The 20437-nt window shown below is 39.8% G+C and overlaps 2 protein-coding genes and 2 long non-coding RNA genes across 5 annotated transcripts; 1 reads left to right on the top strand and 3 right to left on the bottom strand.

The window, feature by feature from the left end:
• Positions 1-3054: 3054 nt before the first annotated feature.
• LOC110862941 lies at positions 3055-3637 on the bottom strand. Its single transcript, XR_002549235.2, has 2 exons — positions 3497-3637; positions 3055-3426 (listed from the first exon to the last, which is right to left on the bottom strand). It is a non-coding gene; the product is annotated as an uncharacterized LOC110862941 (long non-coding RNA).
• A 977-nt stretch (positions 3638-4614) lies between these two features.
• On the bottom strand, positions 4615-5477 carry LOC118433742. Its single transcript, XR_004833544.1, has 3 exons — positions 5384-5477; positions 5109-5206; positions 4615-5024 (listed from the first exon to the last, which is right to left on the bottom strand). It is a non-coding gene; the product is annotated as an uncharacterized LOC118433742 (long non-coding RNA).
• Positions 5478-14234: 8757 nt separating this feature from the next.
• Positions 14235-15833, bottom strand: LOC110862937 (probable leucine aminopeptidase 1). Its single transcript, XM_022112147.2, has 3 exons — positions 15495-15833; positions 15169-15429; positions 14235-15088 (listed from the first exon to the last, which is right to left on the bottom strand). The coding sequence occupies exons 1-3, from the start codon at positions 15721-15723 to the stop codon at positions 14472-14474; spliced, it is 1107 nt and encodes a 368-aa protein (XP_021967839.1). The 5' UTR covers positions 15724-15833; the 3' UTR covers positions 14235-14471.
• A 201-nt stretch (positions 15834-16034) lies between these two features.
• On the top strand, positions 16035-18226 carry LOC118433741. 2 transcript variants are annotated; one of them, XM_035845976.1, is made up of 3 exons: positions 16035-16834; positions 17065-17255; positions 17663-18226. In XM_035845976.1, exons 1-3 carry the CDS (start codon positions 16677-16679, stop codon positions 18037-18039), a joined length of 726 nt encoding a protein of 241 aa, XP_035701869.1. In that variant the 5' UTR covers positions 16035-16676; the 3' UTR covers positions 18040-18226. The 2 variants fall into 2 exon arrangements, 1 of the variants encoding a protein (XP_035701869.1); XR_004833543.1 differs by having other exon boundaries at positions 16035-16830; positions 17065-18226.
• The last annotated feature ends 2211 nt before the right edge of the window (positions 18227-20437 follow it).

The raw sequence follows: 20437 nt of genomic DNA on the forward strand, positions 1-20437 counted from the left end.
GATAGCCAACCAGATATCTGAGTAGACCCAATAGCTCAGGTCCAGGTCTAGCCCGGACCCAGCCCCAGTTGATAAGCCAATCCAGATATCTGAGTAGACCAATAGCTCAGGTCCAGGTCTAGCCCGGACCCAGCCCCAGTTGATAAGCCAAACCAGATATCTGAGTAGACCAATAGCTCAGGTCCAGGTCTAGCCCGGACCCAGCCCCAGTTGATAAGCCAATCCAGATATCTGAGTAGACCTAATAGCTCAGGTCCAGGTCTAGCCCGGACCCAGCCCCAGTTGATAAGCCAATCCAGATATCTATCTGAGTAGACCTAATAGCTCAGGTCCAGGTCTAGCCCGGACCCAGCCCCAGTTGATAAGCCAATCCAGATATCTGAGTAGACCCAATAGCTCAGGTCCAGGTCTAGCCCGGACCCAGCCCCAGTTGATAAGCCAATCCAGATATCTGAGTAGACCTAATAGCTCAGGTCCAGGTCTAGCCGGACCCAGGCCCAGTTGATAAGCCAATCCAGATATCTATCTGAGTAGACCAATAGCTCAGGTCCAGGTCTAGCCCGGACCCAGCCCCAGTTGATAAGCCAATCCAGATATCTGAGTAGACCAATAGCTCAGGTCCAGGTCTAGCCCGGACCCAGCCCCAGTTGATAAGCCAATCCAGATATTATCTGAGTAGACCTAATAGCTCAGGTCCAGGTCTAGCCCGGACCCAGCCCAGTTGATAAGCCAATCCAGATATCTATCTGAGTAGACCAATAGCTCAGGTCCAGGTCTAGCCCGGACCCAGCCCCAGTTGATAAGCCAATCCAGATATCTATCTGAGTAGACCTAATAGCTCAGGTCCAGGTCTAGCCGGACCCAGCCCAGTTGATAAGCCAATCCAGATATCTATCTGAGTAGACCTAATAGCTCAGGTCCAGGTCTAGCCGGACCCAGCCCAGTTGATAAGCCAATCCAGATTATCTGAGTAGACCAATAGCTCAGGTCCAGGTCTAGCCCGGACCCAGCCCCAGTTGATAAGCCAATCCAGATATCTATCTGAGTAGACCTAATAGCTCAGGTCCAGGTCTAGCCGGACCCAGGCCCAGTTGATAAGCCAATCCAGATATTATCTGAGTAGACCTAATAGCTCAGGTCCAGGTCTAGCCGGACCCAGCCCAGTTGATAAGCCAATCCAGATATCTATCTGAGTAGACCAATAGCTCAGGTCCAGGTCTAGCCCGGACCCAGCCCCAGTTGATAAGCCAATCCAGATATCTATCTGAGTAGACCTAATAGCTCAGGTCCAGGTCTAGCCCGGACCCAGCCCCAGTTGATAAGCCAATCCAGATATCTATCTGAGTAGACCTAATAGCTCAGGTCCAGTCTAGTCCGGACCCAGGCCCAGTTGATAAGCCAATCCAGATATCTATCTGAGTAGACCTAATAGCTCAGGTCCAGGTCTAGTCCGGACCCAGGCCCAGTTGATAAGCCAATCCAGATATCTATCTGAGTAGACCTAATAGCTCAGGTCCAGGTCTAGCCCGGACCCAGCCCCAGTTGATAAGCCAATCCAGATATCTGAGTAGACCTAATAGCTCAGGTCCAGGTCTAGCCCGGACCCAGCCCAGTTGATAAGCCAATCCAGATATCTATCTGAGTAGACCTAATAGCTCAGGTCCAGGTCTAGCCGGACCCAGCCCAGTTGATAAGCCAATCCAGATATCTATCTGAGTAGACCCAATAGCTCAGGTCCAGGTCTAGCCCGGACCCAGCCCCAGTTGATAAGCCAATCCAGATATCTATCTGAGTAGACCTAATAGCTCAGGTCAGGTCTAGCCCGGACCCAGCCCCAGTTGATAAGCCAATCCAGATATCTATCTGAGTAGACCAATAGCTCAGGTCCAGGTCTAGCCCGGACCCAGCCCCAGTTGATAAGCCAATCCAGATATCTGAGTAGACCCAATAGCTCAGGTCCAGGTCTAGTCCGGACCCAGGCCCAGTTGATAAGCCAATCCAGATATCTATCTGAGTAGACCTAATAGCTCAGGTCCAGGTCTAGTCCGGACCCAGGCCCAGTTGATAAGCCAATCCAGATATCTATCTGAGTAGACCCAATAGCTCAGGTCCAGGTCTAGCCCGGACCCAGCCCCAGTTGATAAGCCAATCCAGATATCTATCTGAGTAGACCTAATAGCTCAGGTATAGGTCTAGCCCGGACCCAGCCCCAGTTGATAAGCCAATCCAGATATCTATCTGAGTAGACCCAATAGCTCAGGTCCAGGTCTAGCCCGGACCCAGCCCCAGTTGATAAGCCAATCCAGATATCTGAGTAGACCCAATAGCTCAGGTCCAGGTCTAGTCCGGACCCAGGCCCAGTTGATAAGCCAATCCAGATATCTATCTGAGTAGACCTAATAGCTCAGGTCCAGGTCTAGTCCGGACCCAGGCCCAGTTGATAAGCCAATCCAGATATCTGAGTAGACCCAATAGCTCAGGTCCAGGTCTAGCCCGGACCCAGCCCCAGCACAGAAATTCCTATCCCTGCCATGTTGTACTAAAGCATTGAAAGGATGCGTTACAGACAGACAGACAGACGGACAGACAGACAGAACTGGGTAAATATATAAGTTAATCCTTGAGTAGACTCGTAATTGGACTTTTTCATCCGTCTGTCCGATCAATTTGTACATTCCTTCCACCCCACTAGCTCATCCTAAGAAGGAAAAACAATCCAGACTAAGCACATATTTCACCAGTGAGTATCTGCCATCTTCACCAGGCGCCATGGATCCGGTGTCAGCTCCCGAAATCCCCAGAATTTGCGCTTAAATACAGACAATTATTTGCAAACACGGGAAAAGTAGTTTCATGTTGTCCCATACAGGATCATGCCAAACTTATTAAACTATGCACAATGGTTATCACGAGATTTCATGAATTCATGAGTCACAAAATCTACCCAAACTGTAAAATTTTTACTTCCGGTCAGCAAGTAAAAAGAGATATCATATATGCTTTTCGAAAATTTGTTTAAATAAATAGAAAGGTCATCACTTTAATCCCACCGAATTCAAATTGGCCGCCTACACAAAATGGCGGTGGTTCTGCCATTTTTATTTTGTCTTTTATTATTATTACACAATTCATCTAATACTTGTTATGGTACTGGTAAGAATAATGATGATACTTCACGGGCGAGGTCCACAGGTAACTCCATCGTTGCCCTGGAGGTATTCCCCCGCCGTTACCCTGTGGCGGGAATCCCCCGCCGTTTCCTTGCGGCGGGAATCCTCCCCCATTACCCTGCGGCGGTGGGATACCATCGGGTCCCCAATCAGTGTTCCTCTGCCGTTTCACTCGCCCCCCAGCCTCACCTTCAGATAGAATAGTGGCGAAAACGAAGAGGACGATGAGGGCAATACCGCCCTTTTTTGAAAACATCTAAAACCAAAATTCAAGTATAAACAGTCCGATCTCAATTTTCTGTTAAAAATAACATCCCTGCACTCACCATTCTTAAATGTTTCCAAAACTTGATCCACGAAATATTCCTGCCAAATTTACAAAAAGCAGGAGACCAACCGTATTGACGGAATGATTACGCAGAATTAAAACAAAAATCTAACAACCCCCAATTATATAAGTAAACCGTATTAAGCATTTACTTACAACGGATATCAACCCATCATTTCCGTTAGCGGTTTCCTCTTTGTGTCCTCTTTACTTATTGCTTATTTAATTGACACAATTATATAGTTCTGCAAACAAGGATAAAATGAAGAATAAGGAAAAACGTAATAATTTAAAATTTCCCATTACCGTAATTTCTTTGGAATAATTGTAGGCCATCACTAACCTCAAACTTCCTCTCGAATTTTAATCACCAGGTCAACTAACATTCTCCTCAATACGGGAAAATCCAAATAGCTATAATTCCATTTAACCTGGGTCAGTTAAGCAAGACCAAAATTAAGTAATTGAAAAGATGCAGATGTAAAATATAGGCAATTTTTTTAAATAAAATCTAATCCATTATAGTAACACATCCTGCACATTTTAAATTGAATAAAAATAAATACCGGCAAAAATCTGAATTATTTACAATTAAGAATTTCGTCTCAGAAATTTGCATCCTCTGAATTTATTCAACCTCAATCATCATACTCTATCCCTCACTTAACTGGGAATCCTGTCCTCATACCACAGGCGACTAATTATTTTTTATTTCATTAACCACATGGCACGTGTCGTGCTAAACTACCGACCGCGGAAGCCTTCGGGACATAATTCTTCCTATCTACTGGATTTGCTTATAATGGCGATAGTAAAATATTGCTGGCACATTGTCCCCTATCCTTCCGGGGCCACTGTAATACGAAGCAGATCCTGCCAAACATCGCTCAGATTCACGACGTGCCGGTAACGGCAAATGCGGGAAACATACAATTATTCTTTAAATTAAATACTCAAATCCAAATAAATAATTGTGCCACCACTAATAAACTGCATCAAACATTTCCACCGTGTTAAACCCCTCTCACAAATCTTACATTTTTTTAATACTACCCCAACTAAGTAAATAAACTTTCTATCCAAAAACGTATACGGAAAATTATTTTATTTCAACTGCATAAATCCATAATCTCCAAAAAATCCCACAATTTCTTTCCATTATTTATGTAAGTTTCCATAAAAAAATCAGGATTTTCCAATCCTAGCAAGGAAAAACCCATACGCCACCGCCGCAAAAACTGTAGCGGCAATCACAACAGTGTACGTCATATCTTCCCCACTGCGGCGAATCTCCCTCTGGATCCTATCCCGACCTGACGAGATTTTCCGCCAAAAAGTTCCGCGTTTCCAGAAAGGAAGCGTTGCACTGGGCACACTTATTCCCCAGACTGGAAACGTGTCCGGAGCAGACATTGTGCCCATTCTTGCACTGGCTGACCTGCCCAGTGAACATTTCCCGGCAGACGAAGCATTTCAAATAGTAATTCAGCTCCAAAGACGTGGGGACATAAGACATGATTTCTTTCCTAAAAATAAATGCCTCCTTTAAAACTTTGGTGAAACAATACGCGCAATATTCAAACTAATAAATATACTTACGTAAAACTTACCTTGATATATTTCCAGAAAATATGAATACCTCTCAAAATATTTTATTCAGCTGGTATTTTATAAATTCTGGTTACCTCCCGCTAAGTCACTCGTCTTCCTGACAATTGATTAGTTCACCACAAATTAAAATAGTGATAATTTGATAAATTTAACCAGCGAAAAAGTAAATTAAGGTCGGGCGACGGTAGAAACCCCGAGAAATATGTAGGACATAAATCTTTTAAATGTTCCAAAATTATACTAATATGCATTCAAAATATCGAAGAAATCTTACCTTCAAACTCCTAACAAAACTTGTCCAACTATCCCACAAAAAAGTAGAGTATCGCACTCCTCCACAGAAAGGCAGGGAATGAGGGGACTCTAAAAAATCCTAGCGTCCCTTAATGCATCCCGTTGTTCAGCCCCTTTTCCAAGGGTTAAAGACCCTCCTGCATACTTTCACATCGAGCCTCACTTCTATTTTAAGAATCAGCATAAAACTTATACTGCCCTGGTTTGTAAATATATTCTTCCAATTAAGGCACCGAAGGCCAAATCCTCCCACAAATAACCTTAAATACTTTTAAGAAAATCTAACCGGCGCCCAAACACCTTAAATACAACCCCCCTTCCCTTCTTCATTACTTTGTTAAAAATATTTCCCACAAAAGGTTAAGGGTAACCGTTCGAAGCAAAATTTTTAAAGTGGACCTTGTAAATATTCCGCTATCCCTGTAAATACCATTTATACCATGAACCAGTTCCTTCTTTAAGGGAAGCCTTTCCAATAGAGCCATTAAGGAGCGGGGATGTCTAACTTTTGTGGCGACCCTCTACTTTAAATCTCAATGAGGGGACATTATTGTCTACCAACAAAAGAAAAAAATATTTGAGTCCTTTTCTACATATTCCTCGTTTTTTGCAGAATATTCAAATTTTATAAACACGACCTTTCCATCTCCAGCAATACTTTTGTACGTCACTCCAATCCCTAAGCCAGTAAAACCCCAACCAGTATTATTTCACCTCCGACCCCCCCTCCACGTATCACCCATACCACAAAATCATCATTTCACTAGGAATCCAGCCATATTTGCTCAACTAAATTAGATTTATTATGAGGCAGATATCCTGCTAAGCATTAGAGTTGGCAATCTCTTACTCAGAAGGAAAGATGTCAATGATCTATAACTATCATGGGCCGCGGACCGGTGTGGACAATGCTAACATTCCATCCCTCATCAATTTTAACAAGCTCCCCCTGACATTCAAAAATGTTACTTCCACCAATTTTCCAACCCCTTTCCGCAGTATATGCATACCTGTTCACATTCATTCAAATAGTAGGAAATAAATAATGAATAAGTGAATAATTAATTAAATACTTAAATTAATATTGAATGAATATTTCCCCTTTTCGAAATTAATGAGTAGATTTTTTATTCATTCATTTTTTGCCGTATATTTAATACATGGGGTGATGGGAGAATGAGTGAATAAAAATTTTGTGAACACGTATGGGTATATGCATGATATCTTCACATTAATAAGAAAATGTCGCATTAATTTAACCATCGCAGTAATTCCTAACCACATTTATCCTTGGGGTACCTAACCTCTCCAAGATTTCTTGGAAAACAGGAATTAATCTTCACCTCTCAATTTATGAGTGTCACAATAAAGTTGATCGCTGCCTGGGGTGGATGGATTATTAATCTAAATCACAAAATGAGACAAAATGTGCTCCTCCCAGTCTTTGTGGCTGCTCTGGTAAGAACTGGTAAGTTTCTGTACAGAAATTCAGCCTAATTTTGCATCCTTACAGGAAACATGAGTTCTAGGGAAGCAGGTTGGTACTCCCAGCCTGGAAACCCTACACGAAAGTCTTGCTAACTTGGCACTTTTTGTCAACAATGTACGTTTTCAAGTTCCTCAATATCCCTCAGAAAATTTATTTTTCCACTGAACCATAGTTATCAAAATTTATAAGAAACTCAATTTAGATTTTTTTAAAAATCACTAATCACCACAGATTTCCCTTTTCCTAGCTGGCCACCCAACTCGACCGAAGTGGGAGCAGGCATTTAAAGCCGTGGCTACCAAGGTGGCCAGAAGTGCGTCCAACCAGGCTTCGATGTCTACCAAACTGGACAATATTTCAAAGCGCCATTTCGCTTCTACCTATCGAAAGTCAACTAAAAAACTTGGCCACCTCTGTGCACAATTCTACCCTCCAAGTCCAGCAGCTCAAAATCCAAATCATGGCTGACCAAGTCATCCGCAATGTCGATACTTTCCATTTCGACTGCCTCATGGTGTATTCTTCTAGAAATTTGTGGGAAATTTAAATTTACGAAATTAGCTGGATAAGCAAATAGATGCCAAGCTTGACCTTCTGGATACCACATGGGAACAGGAATTTCAAATCATAAATGCCAATTTGGAGAACCATAGCTTACAAAATTCTGAAAATTTAGCCAGACTTTCAACCAACCAGCTCACAATTTCATCCAACCTGGAATCCATTTCTACAATTCTCTTATTAATTGCTAATCTTCCAAGTATTTCAAATCAATGCCCATTCGCCAACCATCATGGTGCTGTTTTTAACGTGGAAAATCTACAGCGAAGGTGGAACTCGATGAACATGACTCAGACTGAACACACCAGGGTCCAAGTTCTGGTAAACACTCTTGTCGAAACAATTGGTAACAAATCCGAAGCAAAAGTTCAGCAGGATTATGTTTGCAGTGAAGTCTGGACTTTTAAGCAATTCTTGCAAAACGTGTCTAATTTTCCTTCGAAATTATTTATTTATTTTTTGTAATAAGAGGAGAGGCTGTAATGTGTCCGTCAACGATTGTAGCGTCAATTTTGATTCCTACCAACTACAAAACATACAATTTAAGGATTTCCAGCTTGATAATAGTTGCATTGATGAACATAAGCCTGTCCATACTATGTAAATAGTTAACAAATTTAAGTTACTCTTAAAATTAGGGAAATTAATTAGCCAAAACATAATACCTACGTCATAAAATATAAATTAGTAAATCTAAGATAATATCCACTAACTTTCTTTCAAATTTTCCCATATCAATACAAAAATTGTCAATTATGCGGCAAAACCGCGGAAATCACTCGCAGTCAGCTGTATATAAATATGTGATCATCAATTACTTAATAAGGAAAACAACAATATAAATAATTATACTATTTAAAAAACAAATTCCAAGCACAAAATTGTACACGCTTCATTTTCGCATCGGCTCATGGTAAATAAAAGAATCACTAGAGGAACACAAAGTACTTGCATTTTTAAATTCACGTAGTCAGAATTTACTTAACCTAACTCCATTAATTAGCCTTCTCATCTTGCCCCACTAATACTGAATTAAGCTAAGCTACCAGAAGTCGTTGACTCACTTAATTTTAGAACGTCAACAGTAAATTAATCTTGTAGTCTACAATATTCTGTATGATGGTAACCATCCAATCCGTCGTCACCGTGCCGAACGACGCACATCTAATACCAATTGGTTTCAGGGAGCGGAACAACCTCCGCTCATACTTTTTGAAACAGGTGCCCTCTAGACATCCCAAGTACCTCAGGGAAACTTCATTTACCTCGGTAGCTTGCGGCAAAACCGTCACAATGAACGTCGACGCTATCACGCTGATAACGGGGAAAGCTAGATAAACAAAAATCGGGACTTTCCCGAACAATCTTATCGTCCCATAGTTCGTCAAGGTAAGAATGCTCATACCAAAAAATACCAGTGGTGGAACCACAAGGTAACAAAGATGCAAGTTGTAAAACCTATTCCAAATTTGAAATTCCTTATAAACCCAAATTCCCTCGACATTTCTGGTTTCATGTTTTTCCATAATTTCCATTATCCTCGTCATGCCCTGAGTAGACCCCTGCAGAAGAATCAGCGCGAAGACCAAAATGCCAGAAACGGCTTTACAAAGCTCCATCGCAAAAAAGAGGTAAATTACAAGTCTCAAATTAAAAGATGCCGCGAAATTTAGTTGATATCCAAGAACATAGGCCATCCAATACATCGCTAAAGGGGTCCAACTCAAGCCATATTGCCATCGCAAGGATCCCTGGGCACCACCAGAACAAGTAGCTTATCGACTGTTTCAGGACAATTTCAAACATCCCGCCAGTCTTCCGATTTACTGTCCTTGGTTCTGCAAGAATACGTAACCATCATTTTTATAATCTCTACAAAAATCCTAACCTAATCTTACCCCTAAACCGGTCCCCTAGATGCTTCACTGGATTAATGATGGCACAGAGCTCCATCGCCTTGAAAGTAATGAGAAAGCTAGTCGGTGTGAAACACGGGATCAGTGCCACGACGCAGAATAAAATGAACAATTTTGCGGCTTCCCAAACGTCTGGGCAGCTGGGGGGATAAGATAGCTTGTAATATAGCATCAAAAGTGCCGCCATGGTGGCAATTGGCATCGAGCTGTGACACATTTTCAGACCACTGTTTCTAAACTTCGTCAACTTGACTAAGGTCAACTCCCTTTTCCTCAAATTAAAAGTGAACGGAAGGATGGACTATCTTCCATAGATGTTCACAAATCTATCAAGGCATTCCCATAGCCCTTGGGAAACTAGGTCAGTACCGAAGGGGGGTGCCAGGGTAGGGGCAGTTCTCATTTGGTGGCTACTTATGGGCGACAATTTGTCGCCGACAATGGCAAATATTTTCTACAGCATCATGGCCAAGGTCTTCTGTGAGAATGATAGATAGTCGGGCAACGGAAATATGTAGGGGAGCCAGCTATAAATAAATTCTTCTTTATAATAACATTTCTCAAGGCCTGTAGAAAAAGTCGATAAAGCTGTTGGATAAAATTTATTAATACAGGATGTCACCATCTTCATTAAATATGTGTGGGCTGACCGTTACTTGAAAAAGTATGGGACTTGCTTATTAAATCATGAATTAGGTATTTATACCTTTCTTGACTATTGCCATATTTTTTCACCGTTAAAAACATTCCAGTAAAATTACATTAATAAATTCTACCCAAGCTCAGAAAACTAAACTAAACAAGCACGTAGATTCCTAAGTAGAAGGAAATTAAACATCCTGTAGTTAATAATATACTTGTTCCAGAATTCTAGCTAATAACTTTAACTCAAAGTGGACGTTTATGTAATTAATGTTCGCTTTTTGCTATATTTATAATGGTTAAAAATATTCCATATATTTTTCTTTATTTCTAACAGGATCACACAGATTACGATGTGGACCAATGTGGGGAGAACTTTCTTTTGGCAGACAGCAGTGCTTGTCCGACTGATTAGGTATTACATACTTATGGTAAATTAACTGCTCTCAATACGTATATGTACATATTTACATATTTACATATTTTACTAATAATAAGTATGTACATATCTCACTGAAGTTATAAACTGATTAGCAAAAGTATATTTCCCAGCAATCTGTACTTTAGCAAATTATGCACATCGTATTATCATCGACTTCTTCATCTTGAATATTAATAGAATGAAATTGTGTAACTGGTAATACAAACACCTATGCATAGTCAATGTACATAAATTCTGTCATTATATACAAAAAAATAAAATAAAAAATTAATAGTCTATATACCATTGAATAAGATGCTGAATTTCAATTTATTTAGTTAATAAAATATATACTCCGTGTAACTTATAACAACTATCTAAGAATTTCTCGTATACAGATTGAACTAAGTATGCCCATAATTTAGTTTGCATGCAAAAAATTTCCCCACATTTACATAACAAACAAAGCGAGCAAATCGGAACGGAGATGTCAAACTTATCCGGGATTTCCAATCGATTGACCGACCTACGCTTACCTATTTCCGGATAACCATGGACACCAATTCCAGGTGTGGAGTTTTCTATGTACTTTCCCTCAGGTAAATATATAAGTACAGCAGCATCTCAATACACATTTATCATGCCCAATCACTTTCCCCTATTGAAATTATACACTTGACAAAATGAGTCCTCCCTGCTGTGTATCAGATTTACAAGTTGGTGTTAAATTCATGGCATTTTTAAAAATGGTAATTACATTACTAGTGGAATAATTAAGTAAATAATAACAAATATTCATATTTTCAGTTCTTCAATGCTTTATTTTTTCTCCTAATTTTGTGTGGAGTTTGTCTCTTTGTTCTACAGTCAAATCGACTAACTTCGGAGAACTACTTACCAAGAAACCTACAATTTTCGACTCACGGTATATCCAGTTTTTACTAATTTCATTATATGTATGCATACTAATCTCTCTTCATCAAACTACAGATAAATTATTGGACTCAAAAGATGTAGAAATGGAATCTAAAACCAGGCAGTTTGGGTTGAAAGCTTGGGCATTGTTGTTCATAATGGTTCTCTTCGACTTCATATTTCATTTTACTTTAGGAGCTTTCTTGATGAAGACGGGAAACAACGTAATTATACACTATTATAATTACAAATATGAGTGTAGTATGTGTAATTACTTGTGTTAAACAATATTTTATATTTCTAGAAGAGACTTGGTTTCTGCAAAATTTGGATTGGATTACAAGGTACACTCGTACTCGTTGAACTTACCATCTGGTTCGTCCTGCACTACATCGAGTTTCTTGGCCACTTCGGAATCTACCAATCTATTCCTATGATGCTATTCTTAATTCTTTCAATCTATGAAGTATGGGTGGTTCGTGGATTTATGGAACAGATCGAGGTTGAAATCACTCAGATCGCTTTTCAGAATTCAATAATTCTCGTTGAAACAGGCGAAAGCTTAGTCTAATCATGTATAAACATGAGAAAATACTTGTTAATGCACTCAAACCACCAGCAGACGGTGGAATTACTATTATAAAGAACCTACTAAACCTATTTAATTTTTGTAACATGTAATATGTATTGCCCGCTAACTTTGATTGACAATAATCAGACAAATAAAGAAACATAAATATATATGCATGTCCTGTGAATTCTGTATGACAAATGTTTACAAACACAAATTAATAATTTGTTAATAATAAAATTTTATCCTAATCTGTTGTAATAAATGTATAATTGATAAATTAATTTTTTCTAATAATTGTTTCTTCAACTAATCACCAGATATCAGCAACTGAATTATTTCTCAGAAATCCATTTCTGACTTTTACATTTATTTGGGTTACTGCGCAAAAAAATTGCCTACATAATTTCTTTCGTCATCACCACAGAAATCGTATATGAAAGGATAACCGATTGATACTTCGTTTTGGTAGAGGATTTTAGAAAATAAAAATTGTGTCCAAACATGGCACAGTAAAATTTAAAAATACCCAAGCTTTTAAGTCTTTTCTTATAATATTTTCTCTTAGAGTCTCTCATAATTTGAAGAGAACAATTCAACTTCCAATGCAGAAGTTTGTCGTCTTCATGGACAGCAATCGGAATTGGTACAAGTACTTTAATTATCACAAGAACAATTAAACTAGCCGGCGGGAAATACAGGTACAACGCAATTGGCATAACAAAATACATTTTGAGGATAACAAAATTAAATGCGACGCTCAAAATTAATCCAGCCCCCATTAGTATACAAATTGCTAAGCTGGTTACATCAGATGTTGTTTGAACAATGATTTGAATACCGTCATGCCTCCTTAAAATGGTTTTCGCCATGACGCCAGTTATTCCAAATTTATGCCCCTGCTTACTCAAGCAAGACGTTGCTTCTAGGAAGACACAACCCCAAATTACAAGCCCTGGAATACAGAGTGAGAGGAATCTGCACATTTGGAGGAACGGAAAGAGTATGCAAAACCTAAGTATCGTTACTGTTACTCGGACCAGGACGACATCTCCCAGACCAAGTACGCCACAAATTATGTATTTGTCGAATTGGTAGAGTGGGTCAATCCTTGAAAATAGAAATGCAGCAGGAAATACAAACGGGTACAAGTTAATTGTCGTGACAATCAAGTTCATCGAGATTCCAAAAATATCCCATTCCTTCGAAATTCTGGCGGATCGCTCTATTCAAAGAGAAACCCAATTTAAATATGGCAAAATTTTTAAAGTAATCAATAGCTTTTTCTATAGTTTTCTGACTTGCTGCCACATCCTTGTTTAGCTTCTTCATTATTGCAAAAACAGGACCAATTATCCTTCCCAAGCTGAGAAACATTATTTCAAAAGTAAAACAGAATCCACTCAGACATCCCAATACGGACGCAGTAACCAAAGTAGAAACAGGAATTTTCACAAATCCGAATATGTGGAAAAGCACTATTATTGTGCAGGGCAGGATAAATATCACGAATATCAAAATCATGGAAACCGTCCAACACAAAAGTCCCCAGGAAAATGGAGTATGCTCGAATTTTTTATCCTCTGGATTCCACTCCATCGGATTCTTCCACATAAATCGGTACGCGGCGTGGGCCCGTTCTAAGGCACGCCACAGTAGGGGTGTAATCGCCATAACTAACTTTTTCACAATTAAAATATTTTTAAACTTTTAATATTAAGGCTCACTTTTAAGGCTCTCACTAGTCTTGCTAGAAATACAGACTGACCAAAATGGAGGAAAATTATCTTACCCGTCTCCATTTACTAGTCCTAGATTTGTACTTCGTGTCCTTATATAGAATTTAAATTATACATGTAGGTAAATAATTCGTGACTAATTAAATTAAACAGACGTACAAAGTTTTAATATTCGAACTACAAGAACCACTTAAAAAATTATTTAGAAGTACATACATAGAACCCCTGAAATACCTGTTGTGCTTACATTAAATAATTCAAATATGAATTAAATACTGATTAGACAACAATATTGATACTCATATTTATCTGACCTATTGTCAATTATCTGTAAAAAAACTTAACCTGTATTTACAAGTTGGAATGTGGTGGAATTAAATTAATTTTTATCTGATGGGCTATGAATTTAGCCATCTATAATTATTTGATGATACGCTACACAGAGGTAAACACAAGACTGTCATTTTATTTAGTTGAAATTATGATCCAGATATATTATTATGAGGTCGATTTCAACCTAAAATTTCAAGTGTTTTTGGCTTTAATCCAAACACATCTAATGCATTTCAGACTTTCATTTCAAGTTTCAGCAATAGCTCCACATACGCTATTCACTTATTTATTAACGCCTATTTTACGTCAACTTAGATTAACAGGCAAAACATCATCCAAATAAAATGTAATTTAAACTTTTAAACGGAAATTAATTTATTATAAACGCCCAGAAAATACAATAATTATTTAACCCGTTTAAAATATTTTAACAATTCCCTCCTTCCAAATATTTTGTACGAACTATTAGGAACTATACATTTTATATTCCACCTGTAACCTCCCCAACCTCAATTGCCACTCCGACCGTCAGCTTCACGAACTCTGCGATCTGTTCGAAACTCACTTTATCCGAGGTATCTTCGATCGTGTGCATACTCGGATGAATTGGATATTCTGACGGAGACGCTGCCGGGAAGCCGTGCCGTGTGAAGGAGGCGTGGTCTGAGCAGTCATACCCGCACTGATGGTTAATCCAGGGGATAGCGCAGTACTTTTCGATCACTAGGCGTAGGAGGCCCGTTAAAGCGGGTGACGTGTTGTCGGTCAGAAGTCCAATCTGAGTTGCGCCTGCGCGATATCCGACCACATCATAGTTCACCATTGCCACGATCTTGACTCCCTGAGTATAATAAGCCTCCGCAATATCGCCCGACCCTCTCAATCCGACCTCCTCGGCAGCATACCACTGAAACTCGATCGACCTCTTCGGCACGATCTTCGACTCAATCAGCACCCTCAAAGATTCAAACAAGGTCACACTCCCGCTCCCATTGTCATCTGACCCTGGCGCGATTCCTTCGGTCGGATCGTCCCTGTTTATCGAATCAAAGTGCGCGCCAAAAATTACGACTTCTTCTTTAAGCAATGGATCAGAGCCTTCGTAATAAAAATACGTTCGGAATTAAGCTTTGTCAGGATTCTAGTTTAGGCGCCGAATTTAAATATAGTCGACTTACCCTCAATCCTGGCAATTATGCTATTTTGCGGCCAGCTGTGACTGAACTTTGTAACCGTAATTCGTCCCCCGTACTCCTTATCGGTGGCTGCAACCTTCACAATCATCTCCAGCCAGTCCGCGGCATCCACGCCATTCTGGCTGTTGAAGTATCGGTTAGGAAAATTGTCGAAACGATCCACAAACGTTACCATTCGATCAATGTTCACATTTTTGATCGCATTCAGCACAACATCCACAAATCTCAAATTCCCCGGAATCACTAAAAAAATTACAGAAGAGTTCATTACAAATTTGTCATATTTTTTTAAATTTCTGATTTCCTACCAGCTTCAGAAACTATGCTTCTATTAACACCATTTGGAAATTTACTGCTCGTCACATCCACAAAATTCACGTTATTTTTAATCAACCCAAAAATCTCATCTTCCCCTAGCCAAGATCCCTCATCTGATACGCTCATTTTAATGAGACGCTTCCCATCTTGCCCCTCAATTATCGATGGTCTCGCCACTACTGACCCCACCAACACCACAAATACGATAAACACTTGCATTTTTCCTCTTAAAAATCTGACCCTCCTACCCTACCAGAGTAAAAATACTGCAAATCCTCACCTCAACTTCAATCAATTTATTGACTCGTCTCGCCAGCCTACGTGACATTTACCCAGTGACGAAACCTCCTGCGTAGATTACACATTGTCAATCAAACCATTTCGATCGATATCCCAATTTCTGACAAACGACTATTGCGTCAGGTAATCCCCGTCACCACTGATAACTCCTTATCATCCCATCCTGTCCAAAATTTCACGTTCATAAATTAAACTATATCTGCGACACTCCGTTTATACGTGATTGCACAACGAGTTCAATTTCTGGTTAAGAATAATTGCGTAATCGCTATCAAACTTGGGTTTACCTAATAACTTATCTGTAGATATTTAGTTACGCAATATCCATCATAATAATTGATGGACATTCTTGCAAATTAAACCTGTAAAATTTCCCTTCATACATAAATTCCATACCTCTTTTTATTTAGTTCGATCCTTATATTTGCCCCTGGGCAAAACTTAATTAAGCAAAACAAAAGACCGTCTTTGTCCACACCCATGAAATTTAATAGAAACAGAGATCCCTTTTTTCATACAGCTAAAATTTTGGCGTCCAATTTCCCATGAGAAAAGAAATGGCAAGGTTTCCCCTGACACACGTGTAAATATTTATAAAGCTCTCCTAAAATCTCGCATGTTTATAAACATTCCCACTTTTCCTAGCTACAATTATCCGCGTAGTATTTTTGTTGGCGAATTTAATAAAAATCCTGACATCCATACCACATTTAGTATGTCCTCGTAAATAATTACGTACTAAGAAACAGCGATAAAAAATCAGGTCAAGTTTAATTTTCTATAACAATATGTACCAAATGTGTCCCTCCACACATAATTACCTTCTCATTGAATCCTAGAAATTCCACGTGTTAGACCAGCCTAGTACGGAGATGTGGGCCAGGGTCAGGCAATACTGGGAAGGAGGCGGATGTCCAGCCAGAGATACAAAAGTCTCAACTTCCTGCCTCTGCTCGGCAGTCTTGGTCCAGCTTATCCCACATCCGCCCCACAATTCCTTACTCTTCAGCTGGAAATTACCTAAAAGTTTGTAAATGCAAGATTTATGTTCAAATTTTATTCATTTGCCGCCACAAATTTGGCTAGTTTTAGAATCTGAACCGATATTTTACATAAAGGAAAAAATTTTGTAAAGTTTCGCAAATTACAAGATTTGCGATATCGCTAAAATACTTCACATATTTCTCAAAATAAAATTTATTTTTCCATATTCACTAACAATTTCTAAAATCTAAATTGCATTTTTATCTTTTTGCACAGATTTGGCCAAACGATGTCCCGTGTACGGAACAAATTCGGCCTGGACCTAGTCCTGATCTTATTTCTCCTCTGGACCACAAATAATGCGGATCTTACGTATCGGCGCCGCTTCAATTTGAAACACTTGACAACCGCAAAGTGCCTCGTGGGACACCGTGGCGCCACTTTTATAGACTTCTGCGACACTACAGGTGATATTTGACCATAATTTTGAATGTAATCAATTCTGAAACACCAAAAAAACCAAAGATTACTTATGCAGAATTTAAATATTCGCTGTTAATCAATTAAATTAAATATATTTTTGTACAAATTTTGCAACACAAGACCTGATAAGGGGTATTTAGCCCGTAAATACTAATCCAGTTAGATTTGACCCGAAATTAAATAACCAACTCTCCAATTCCCATTACCCGGGAAAGATCCTCTCATTTAAATTTAACTATCCCGCCAAACTTCTTTCCGCCGTTATTCAAATTACCCTCCTTTTAAAAAGAAGGTTGCTACCCTGACCACTAAAATCATTAACAATTCCCTCACCACTATTAAAATATTTAATTTTTCACAATTAAATCTAATTAACGCTCCTCTCCCCCAGACAAATTTCAAGAATGGGTCACCCTCGGCCCCCAATGGGGTGGGACGATCCGCCCCTTCCTCAGCCAAGAAATGTGTCTCGCATCACCCCCCGAAGGCTCAGGATTCTACACTCATCTCCAAAACTGCTCCCAAAAACAATGCCTCTCCAGCTTCAAGTGGACCATCACCCTCGACCCGCGCCCCTCCCCGGCCCCCAGTCTCAGCAAGGTCGTCGTCTGGAACAACGACCTTGAGCGCTGCCTCCAACCCAGCGGCGGGTATGGCGACCGCGTCAAAACGGGGCCTTGTCCGAAACACGACGGCTGGGTGCGGATCGACCGTGGCACGAGTGACTCCTTCTTCTGGGAAGTCGCCCTTATCAAGGAGACCGTCTAATTTGGTCACAACCAGAAATTAATTAGGATCCTAATTTAGAACTAATGATTAAATACTTACCTCAAATAATTAAGGTACATTATAATTCCGCAATTTCAATAATTAAAAGTATTCTACCTCAAACTCTAAATATTTCTAGGGAAGCATAGACAATGATTTTCAATACTAAATATTTACAACATAAATAAAGCCGTAATTAATTATGAATCTAACAATTCTTCATTTTTCGAATTTTAAAGCCAAAATATATGCGCATCTCACATTTTACTCAAGTATTACCCTACCTGCCTAGATTTCGAGGCCACGTATCCCGAACATCTAGATCGATACAAGGACCACCCCGGCCGAGACGGGATGACTCAACATCACGCGCGGCTGGATGGACGGACATGCTTACTGGATGCTCCTCTGCGAGATCCAGCTGGACGACATTGACTTTCGGTATGGAGGAGCTTTTCGATATTGAGGCAAAACTTCCCCCCACAGACTGGTTTTATCAATAAACAGTTCCAGACTTCAAAAATTAAATTTGTAGCATAATATGTCAAATTTTATTTACAGTAATAAGTATTGGCGCCACATATTCAATTTTTCCCGCTCCACCTCAAAATCTAGTCCCCATAATGTTACAGATATACATACATTCTCACAATAAAAGCCAATCCTGACATCAATTACTAAACTTGTAAACATTTATATGTGCATTTTTTACATACTTCTTCTACCTTTAAATTGTATTATATCAATTTTTTTATTTTTCACACAACTAATTCATCAAACCTGCCCTTCAAGATTTTATTCCCGCCTAGAACAACAGAAGCAACCTCACCAAACTCTTAATCCCAAAACACGTCATTACAAACGGAGTCAAAATTTCTACAAAGTTGCTCCCGAACCGGATCTTCATCGGTCGACTGCCACTAATCATGCGTCTCAGATACCGCGAATCTTTCCTTAGCCCGCCATTCTGCACGATCACGTCGAACAGGGCGCACTTCATCTTCACCACGATCTGCTTCGATGCCTTATTGATCAGACCGGCTGTCGTTCCGAGACCGAGGATTACCAGGAATGACTCCCACGCAAGCACCGGCCAGAGAAAGTTGCCCAGATTTTCAAAAAAGTTCGCGCTCAACCTCAACGTTAGATACGTTCCCAAGATCTTAACAGAGATCGTGTACGTCAAAATGGCGGGAAGGACGATCTGGCGGAAACACAGGTTGAACTGGCCAACCTGGATGGACAGCTGGTCATACAGGTTTAGTGCGATGGTTAGGCTCTCCGTGGATTTGGACCCTTTGAAGATCACTGACCTAAGGGAGGGTCAGGGGTCAAATATATTTAGAGCGTCATAAACTTAAGTTTCAAAATTTGAGATTAGTATTCTAATTAGGCTTTTCACTGAACAATAATTTGCATCGCATGACATGGTTTACTTGAATAATGTCGAGAGCATTATAGACCACACCCACCTGGGGGTGTGGCTTTCGTTGTTCGTGGTAACCATCGGGATGGCCTTTCTCTCCCGAGAAATAATTCAGGTCTCATGACATGGTTTACTTGATAATAAAAAAAAGCGCTGAAAACCGCACCCACCTGGGGGTGTGGTTATTTATTTTTTGAGGTCGTCATCGGGATGGCCTTTGCTCACTGAAAAAATTTTTGTGTCGCATGTCATATATACCTAAAACAGCATAAAAGTCGCTGCAAGCCACACCCTCGACCACCCCCATTGGGTTCATAAACTCCGGACACTTTAGCGATCACATCAGAATTGAAAATTTTGCAAAGAATTCAGTTATTTAATAAATCAAATAAATTAGTCCATTTTCTGACCTTGTGACCTAGATTATAGGTCAATTAGGTCAAAATTTCAAAGATTTGGAATATATTTCGGTGACCACCACGGTGATTTTCGTGTACTGTCATGGTCGCCATGATGAGCTGAGAAAAATGATATGTGGCATTCCGTACTTTGGACAAATCATTACGAAAGCGCCATGCACCACACCCACTGGGGGTGTGGTATTCAAAATACTTGAACCCCAGATACCCTGTCCTTTTCGCCTAGAGTAGCTGAGAAAAATGATATGTCACAAGCTATGTTTCGGATAAAGCATGACAAAGCGCTACCGACCACACCCACTGGGGGGTGTGGTTTTCAAGTTACCCAAACCTATGATATTCGGTCGAATTCTGCTTGCTGAGCTGAGAATAATGATATGTCGCAAGTCATGCTTTTTATAAAGCATTACGAAAGCGCCGTGGACCACACCCACTGGGGGTGTGACCACTTATCAATAAATTCAGGCAGCACACAGAGCAATATGACGTCCAGACTGAGTTTGAATTCATAAGAGATGACGTGCGATATTAATATTTATGTAATTTAATATTT

Source organism: Folsomia candida, unplaced genomic scaffold (genome assembly GCF_002217175.1).
Source record: "Folsomia candida strain VU population unplaced genomic scaffold, ASM221717v1 Fcan01_Sc091, whole genome shotgun sequence".
Classification (NCBI taxonomy): domain Eukaryota; kingdom Metazoa; phylum Arthropoda; class Collembola; order Entomobryomorpha; family Isotomidae; genus Folsomia; species Folsomia candida.

What these genes read in the sequence shown, in the direction of transcription:
- LOC110862937 (XM_022112147.2), bottom strand. Translation starts at nt 15,723, where the DNA reads ATGCAAGTGTTTATCGTATTTGTGGTGTTGGTGGGGTCAGTAGTGGCG. An exon ending in AAGCATAGTTTCTGAAGCTG is followed by an intron (nt 15,430 to 15,494) that starts GTAGGAAATCAG and finishes TAATTTTTTTAG; the next exon opens with TGATTCCGGGGAATTTGAGA. An exon ending in CATAATTGCCAGGATTGAGG is followed by an intron (nt 15,089 to 15,168) that starts GTAAGTCGACTA and finishes TTTATTACGAAG; the next exon opens with GCTCTGATCCATTGCTTAAA.
- LOC118433741 (XM_035845976.1), top strand. Translation starts at nt 16,677, where the DNA reads ATGTGGGCCAGGGTCAGGCAATACTGGGAAGGAGGCGGATGTCCAGCC. An exon ending in TGGAAATTACCTAAAAGTTT is followed by an intron (nt 16,835 to 17,064) that starts GTAAATGCAAGA and finishes CTTTTTGCACAG; the next exon opens with ATTTGGCCAAACGATGTCCC. An exon ending in AGACTTCTGCGACACTACAG is followed by an intron (nt 17,256 to 17,662) that starts GTGATATTTGAC and finishes CCTCTCCCCCAG; the next exon opens with ACAAATTTCAAGAATGGGTC.